Below are 8,417 nucleotides of genomic sequence, written 5' to 3' on the forward strand. Positions count from 1 at the left end.
CATGTATGACACCCTCCATTGACGTCACTTGAAATCCCTTGTTTCGAGCAAATCTATCTGCGATGTTCTTAATTGTCAATATTAAAAAATTGTCAATAAATTAATGAATTTGTAATTATTGCGAAAAAATTATTTTTTTTCTAAATATTTTCACTAAAGTATCATTAAACAACATAAAGACAACATTAAGAAATGGAATTATTAGTTTATTCTTATATATAATATTTCACACAAAATTTTTAAAATTTTATTATTAAAATTTCTAATTTATTTTGCGATTCCTATTTTTATTTACAGAATGTATTTTTATAAAATGTAACTTTTTATTTTTTTTACAATTATTATCTTATATCTAATGTTCTGAAAAAAAAATCATTAAAGTTTCATATTTCATGCACACTTGTATGTATCTGAATAATATCAGGATGGAAAATCGGGCACAAGATCAATGAAGAGATCAACAGAGAATTTTCTTAGCAAACATTATTTAATTCTACAGACTTATTTTGCGTTCAAGACTTAAATTAATTATATCGATTAATGAATTATAAATATAAATAGGACACGGTAGAGATGACATCAACCGCAATTTTTTAAAGCGGATGTATCTCTCGATGCGCATCGCATTATATGCATTTGAGCCACGATTGATCCCCATACAGCAGAAATGTCCAAATTATGTCGCAAGGACAATCTAAAGATAACGTGTGTAAGATATCCATACGATACATTCGGGATATTTCTGCTGTGTGAGTGTGATATTCATGATACTTCCGTAACTATATTTTACATTTTTCTTTTTACATACTTTGTTTATTTACGTCCGTAAATTAGGAATCAAGTTATCCATCTTTCTTGTATATATTTCGAATTTATCGGACTATGAAGATCTTGAAAAATCTGCAATTCTAAAACTATGTGCGCGTAGGTCAATGATTTCCAATTCTAAATAGAGCAAATAAATGTTAATGAACTTAATAAAGTATTAATTTTTATAGCTAGCCTTAGCTATCGAGATTATGTCCTATTAATTCGAAAATATGTGTGAAAATGTAAGAAGTGTCCAAAATAAAAGTTTTAAAATTTACAAGAACTCACGTTGAATGCATTCAATGTTACTTAACAAAAAACATGTTGTTAAATTTAACTTCTAATTCTGTGTGCTTTTTTTCCAATTAATCGGAATGCACATGAGAGAACTTAAGATTGGTCATTTTTTATTCTCACAAGTGTGAGGTGTTTTAATGTTCGAGATATGAAAGTTTCAATAGAAATAATTTTACGAGTAAATTGAAGTACAGGACTCTCGATAATAAATATAGAAAAATATGGCAAATGAGAATAATAGCGCGATTATCTTTTTAAGCGTAATTTTCTTTTTAATAATTGTATATAAAATTTTTTAAAAGTTCTTCGGTCTCATTTAGGGCTCATTTTCAGCAAATTTTAAAGAACAAAGCAAATCTCAATCGTGATAGTGATCAATAATTTAACGGATTTAATGACTTGTCACTTTTCTTCGGAAAAAACATGTCTTTACATACTGTATTTGATCTGATCGTAGTACATCGTCGTGGGTGGAGATGTCGACGCGTGATGAATATTCGTAGAAACTGTGCCAGGTATGTTGGATATGCTTAGGCCGCCGATGTTGCTCAGATTTAATGAACCTAGTGAACCTAAAGAGCTCAAGGTCACCGAGCTTCCCGGATGTGCAAAATAAGATGGTTTCCGATCAATGATGCCGCCACCAGAACTGTTCGAACTGGAGTTGGAATTGGTGCATTGCATTTTTATTCCTGAAAAGATTACATTATCGATTATTTCGAAGCCATCTCTTCATAAAAGTATGTATATTTCTCTAAATAATTCTTGAAATTCTCTTAACAATCTAAAATTAATTTTTTTTTAGTGAAATTACAATTGAACTACTGTGCTTAAAAATGTGTGCTTTCTAAATTACTTTACTTAAAAGTCAGTTATTAATACTTTCTAATCTTTAGTAGCTTATAATTTAAGGACTGTCGATACTTGTGGATTTCTTTTGTCCGTTTTAACGTAAAGTATGAAATCCGAAAATAATTTAATCCCGATCTTCAAATATTCTACGTAATCCGGATAAGATTTCATCCAGTTTTGCTACTTAAGAATGCACACGATGTAAAAGTAATGGTGGAAAGAAACGAAAGATCTCACGATAGAAATTGGTACTTAAACACAGGCACCCATAAATCTAAAGCTCCGCCAGTTCTCAAGTAGCTTCCTCTCGAGCGACCACTTCACTCGTGTCTCAATTTTATTCTGTTTTTTTCTTTTCTCTTTTGCATCCCCATATATCAATTTTTGCTTTTCACAAGTGGATCACAGATTTGCTTGATTTCCTTTGAAAATTCTACTCTTTTCTTGCAAAACTGCTTGAAATATTTGCATATATTGAGCAAATTTTTAATCTTTTAGATATTTTAACTTCCTAACTTTAAAATTTCGGAATTACGTTAGGTCATTCGTCGAAGATTCGAAGATTGGCGAGTTCTCTCGATTCGACATCGCGACGCCTAGGAAAGACGTCCACGTGGGTGGTCCGATGGCGCTGCTGCCAGTCAAAATCCCTCTCCGTAGATTCAAATGCTCTCGGGCACGACTGTGCTTGCGCCATTTCTTCTTGTTCTTCTTTTTCCTTTTCTCTTCTTCGGCAGAGCCCGCGCGACGATGCTGGCTTTCAAGAAGCACAGAAGTTGCTTCTAACCGAATACTGGCACAACAGGCCATAGTTTCGAGCAAAGAGATCGCGCTCCAGAAATATACGGAGAGCACGGCGTGTAAGAAAAGTAAAAAGACGTGCCTACGTGGCGTCTGTGTGGATCGATCTCGTTTACACTTCACTGTGACTGACGGAAAACGAATAAGAAGAAGAAGAACAAGAAGAAGTCTGCGGTGGTGGAAGCGTGGGTGGCGGCGTTTATCTCCTGTCGATCCGCGTTGTATCGAGATACAGAGGAGAGAGACTTACTCTTCTTAATCGAGATTAAACCAATTTTCGTAAATCGGGATAGGACGAAGCTTTTAGAAACATTCTGATGAAACATGCTGATGAATATTTTTCGCCGTTTACTTCGATAAATTAGGTTGAATGCACAATGATATCAAATTACATGTAATTTAATTAAAATACGTCTGAAAATTTTTTCAGATACTTTAAACGTTAAACGTTAAACTTGCAGAAATAGTTTAGAATAAATTATTTGACCATTTTTTTCAAAAAATATATAGCTTTTTCAAGAAAAACAATTGGTTTCATTCGAACTTTATAAAACTGTCAGATTAACTAATAATTGTTGAAAAGTTTAAGAGCGAACCGAAAATTTACGAGAGTTTAAATGAATGATTTGCGGATCTCGACATGCTGTTGGTAAGTTAACGCCGTAAATATTACGATGCTCCATTCTCCGTAGGGTTAAGGCCGAATTAAGTCACCTCGTTTATACCTCCGATAAATATTTAGGCGATAAACGATTCGAGCGCGCACTTGCTAGCACGCGACTACACTGAAGAGGCAAAAAGCATTTTACGCGCGTTTCACTTCAATAGTGATTATTTTGATGCACGAAACGTCTACTTATCATATCGATTTGTTTATCAAAGAAATGATGCCTTTCTAAAATATCATCAACACAAAACAATTCGCAGCTATAAGAAAACGAATTTAAAATATAATTGCGTAGGTTGCGAATAAGATATATCTCAAATTCAGTACATACAATATCTTTGCCACGCATAGGGAAAACTGTCAAGTGTTTTGTTATCGTTGCCATAACGCGGTGTTAACGAGCGTTTTTATTATCGCGTTGTTGGACGCAGACGTTGGCTAAATTAATCTCGCGAGGAAAGGAAACGACGCTTCCAGTCTTACGGCGGGTTACACGTGTTAAGTTACAAGGTACAAGTTACGAGCTCGAAACGTCATATAGGCGTGACAGAGACGTCGCTTCGGTTAATCGTTTCTGTCAACGGCGACGATGTGCACTATATCCACCCATCCTGTGTATTTCAGTGATATTAATCTTTTCAACATGCTATTACGGTCAATTAAAATTATCTAAATACATTAATATTAATTATTTACTAATACAAATTATTTAAATACACTTTATTATGCTTATATATTTTTTTGTTTGATATGGTGTGAAAGTAAATGTAATACACAGGATTCGTTATATTTAATGTCGTGCATGTTGTACCGTTTGTAAATATAATTACGTATTATGCATTGTAGATTTATTGAGCATTATATATAATTAATTATGTATGTAATTTTAAAAATTTAATTGAATTGAAGTGATATAAAATACGTTCATATAATAAAAATTGTATGATAATTACATTATATATTATATCAAAGCCGAGAATAATTTTAAACTGAATGAATCCAATTAATAATAAGAATTAATAAAAAAATTACTTCTCCAAAATAAAACGTTATCTCTTTTGTACCGATTTGACAAACTTTGACCTGATATATACCCATGAAATTCTATAGCTATAGAGGAAGGATGGAAGGCTCGAAAGAGTAGTACCGTCGTTTTACTTTGCAGGACACGGCGCCTGAAAGATCGTAAACTGTCTCCAATTTTCCAGATGGCCCCTAAATGACGTCGCGGATCCATCAACGTTATTCTCGCGATGCAAAAAGAATTCAAAAATCGCTGCAGGCATGATTTAGCTACGTTGTATTTATCTGCGTCGTATTCTGCGGTTTTGTATTTTATTCAAGCTCGCATAAATTTTTGAAAAATTTTTCAACAACGTTCCAAAAGATCGCTTTCAATTCAAGTACCTTCTCGCGTTCCCTTCAATTCGAGTAAATATCTCACGCATCTCATTTTCAAATCATTCCGTTATTTGCAATTTTTCTTTATATTCTTATTTCATATTTTATTTCACTTTTAGTATTATATATTATATACTTATTACAAGTTACACTTCAATACTTTACATAAGATAACATTAGTCATTCGGTCATATATCATTAAAATTAAAGAGAAAAATTTTAGAGATACAGATTTTTCCGACTCGTAATATTTTACAAAATTCATTAAAAAATTATATAACATGTAAGCTATATTTAAAAACTAATGACACAAACTCATAATCTGAATAATAATTCAAAGAAAGCTGTTCTAAAAATTACTGAGATTAACTTTAGCAACTTGTAATGCTTTGGCAACTAATAACGCGTATTAAAAATACGTGCACGGCAAAACGGAAGACACTGTGAAGTTACACGATGATCCGCAACTCACCATGATCCGCAGCAGGAGTCGGACATCCACTGTGCGGCGAACTGACGTTGGTCACAGGGCTGCTGTTACCCGGTTGCTCCTGCATAGATTGCATGGTGATGTTAACACCATGGCCGGCAGCATTGTTGACCCCCGCGAGGCCATAACCGACATAATAATCTTGTCCAGGCGCTTGAGTGGTAGGTGTCGAGTTGGCACACTTGTAACTCATCATGGCCTCGTCCTTGTAATCGGCGTGATGTTGCGGATGATGATCCTTCATCGTTGAGAATCCGTCGGCTGGCGGCCTGTACGCCGTCAGCTGATCCTGGCCACGAGCACCGAAAGCTCCAGGCTCGCTCTTGAACGTCACTAACTCACCGTTCCTGTAGACCGGCGTTGGCTCGCCGCCGGTCTTATACGTGACTTCGGTGGTTTTGTAGGTCACCTCGGCTATCGGTGGTCCAGACTTGTACGTTGCCGAACCCTCCGGATATGCCCAATCGGCGGACACGGCCGCACTTGGCGCGTACATGGCGTACTCCTGGTAGTTCTGGTACTGATTCTGATAACCGTTCGCATATTCGATGCCACCAGGTCCGGCGGCTAGATTTTCGTAAGGACCAGGCGTCTGCACGCCGACTCCGGATGCGGCGCTCGAATAATATTGCGGATATTGCGGCTTCAACGCGGCTTGACACTTGCGTCGAAAGCCGCGTGGTCGCCGCCGAAAACTGCCTTCCTCAAACATGTATTCTGTGGACGGATCGATGGTCCAGTAGTGACCTTTGCCAGGTCGTCCCAAACCCTTGGGTAGTTTGATGAAGCACTCGTTCAGACTGAGATTATGGCGCACCGAATTCTTCCAGCCCTGATAAGTGCCACGGAAAAAAGGAAAACGCTGCTGCAAAAATGAATAAATCTCCGATAAAGTCAGCCTCTTGCCTGGACTCGACTGGATCGCCATTACAATTAGCGCGATGTACGAATACGGCGGTTTTTCCTGTCGTCGCGCACCAGGTTTCCTCGCCTGCATCTCGCTACTCGTCGGATTACATATGAGCGGCTCCAAGCTTGTCTCCTGGGACAGACTACCTGCGCTCATCGGCAGTATCGCCGATCGTGCGGTCAAAGAGTTTGGATGCACGACGACCGTCTGTTCCTGTTGCTGATGCAAGTTGCTGGCGTCGGATTCGTTCTTCATGGTCAACCGCACGTTGTCGACGCCAGGGTCACGGGGCATCGACGGCACGATCACGCTCTGATCCATCGAGCTTTGATTCCCCGGCCGTCAAAGTCCGCCCGTGGCGAACATCCTGCACGCGAATATATCCCTCGGATTTCCACTCGGATATACTCGGAGTACCACAATCTTTGAACACACTACGCCGAAGAACACACTATGCTGAAGGTTTCTTCGAGTGACGCTCGGCATGCAACAATAACACGAATTATTGTACAAAATGGCAATGGTCACGCGCTATATTTTACTGAAAAATCAACATCGAGCCGATCCATTTGAGGATCCCATCGTTCAGCGGAGCAACGGCCCCCGAGAGGGACCTTCGCCGCCTTGCAGTAAGCGCGACGCCGAGGTCGCGGATATTTACACGGATGGATGTAAATTGTTTGCGCGATTCCGCCGCGGAGGGGTCAATTATTTAGACTCGCTTCGTCGGCACGTAACGGGCTTACGTCGGGGCTCGAGTCGGCTATGATGCGCCGCTAAGTGTTTTCGGATGACTGCTGCTCGCCTCGCATGGCACGGGAGCGGAATCTGGACCACGGATGACGTTGATCGCGGCGTGACAGGGTCAGAAACGGGCGTCCCCCTCGTGGGCGGTTCGGACCAAGTCGGGTACCCGGGACTCGGATTGGTCATGTGCTGATGTTCCATATGAAAAGTCGGATGCTGCGCCCAATGGCGCCCCGTACCGCCTTCGATTCCAACGTCTTCTCCTTTAATCGTCATAGAATTATGGGGAAGTGAATTGCGTAATAACATTATTTGGATTTGTCGGTGAAGATACGTGACGTCGTACGATTCATTACAGTCTGTTACGATAATTATTACAAGAATGTTATAATTATCTTTGATTCTGCCAGAAGAGTATGGGATAGAATTTGAGATTCGCTTGTGGAAGCAATGTGAAAAGTGTATATCCAAGAAATGAAGAAATGTTCATTAAAATCCGCATGATATGATTTTAGAATGTTAAAAGAATCCAGAAGATGTTTGAGAGTCGTCCAAAAACTATCTCGAAAATTCACAAACATTAATTCTTTTAATTTTTCATTAATAAATTCCAAAGTTGAATGTGTAGATCAAAATGAGATCTGTAGATCAAAATGAGACACTCGAAAAAGAGAGATATAATAGTTACCACAAATTCAGAAAACGTATGAAAAATATATGTCAAAAAACAAATTTTTTAAATATTAATTTACATAGCTTCATATCATAATATTTGCGTTGAAGAAAAATAACGACTGAACCAAAATATTTTATTATTGTTTTAGAATGATAATGAATCGAATAGCATTCATTTAAATATATACAATCAATATATTTTAATAAAATAATTAATAATGTTTATTCAATAATATTTGCAAAAATATCAAAGTCGCTTATTCTAAATATCAAATATCATTAAATATTAAGTTATTAAATATCGTTAAATATGAAGATCTTTGTAATTTCAAAATTAAAAATCTTCTTAAATTAAAAATTATACTAGAACTTCAAATTTTATATTGAGATTTACATTGAGATTATTTACTTATTCATATTTTGTCAAAATATTCAATCACTGTAATTGAAGATCTAATTAAAAATTGTTATTTCCATCAAGAAAAAATTAGTTTTAGATTAATTAAAATTTTCATGATTGTACATTGATTTCAAAATATTGCGGGAGTACACTTGATATCAGTTTATTGACGCAAAATTCCCACTACGATGTAAACGCTGTTCAAGCGCTCACCAATATCCTTTACATGAACGGTTCGTACTTAGTTTGCTTGAAAATTACAAATGAGTATTGCTTCGTCGGATATCGCTATCTGTATACTTACGATGAGTAATGTATCCGTCTTCGGAACCGCGTGATGCACAGCCGCGAATGCATATGACGCGAA

The 8,417-nt window shown here is 37.2% G+C and overlaps 1 protein-coding gene across 1 annotated transcript; it reads right to left on the bottom strand.

The window, feature by feature from the left end:
* Positions 1-1,536: 1,536 nt before the first annotated feature.
* On the bottom strand, positions 1,537-6,549 carry LOC108691312. The gene is made up of 2 exons (XM_018198987.1): positions 5,301-6,549; positions 1,537-1,799 (listed from the first exon to the last, which is right to left on the bottom strand). The coding sequence occupies exons 1-2, from the start codon at positions 6,547-6,549 to the stop codon at positions 1,537-1,539; spliced, it is 1,512 nt and encodes a 503-aa protein (XP_018054476.1).
* Positions 6,550-8,417: the final 1,868 nt, after the last annotated feature.

Source organism: Atta colombica, unplaced genomic scaffold (genome assembly GCF_001594045.1).
Source record: "Atta colombica isolate Treedump-2 unplaced genomic scaffold, Acol1.0 scaffold45, whole genome shotgun sequence".
Classification (NCBI taxonomy): Eukaryota; Metazoa; Arthropoda; class Insecta; order Hymenoptera; family Formicidae; genus Atta; species Atta colombica.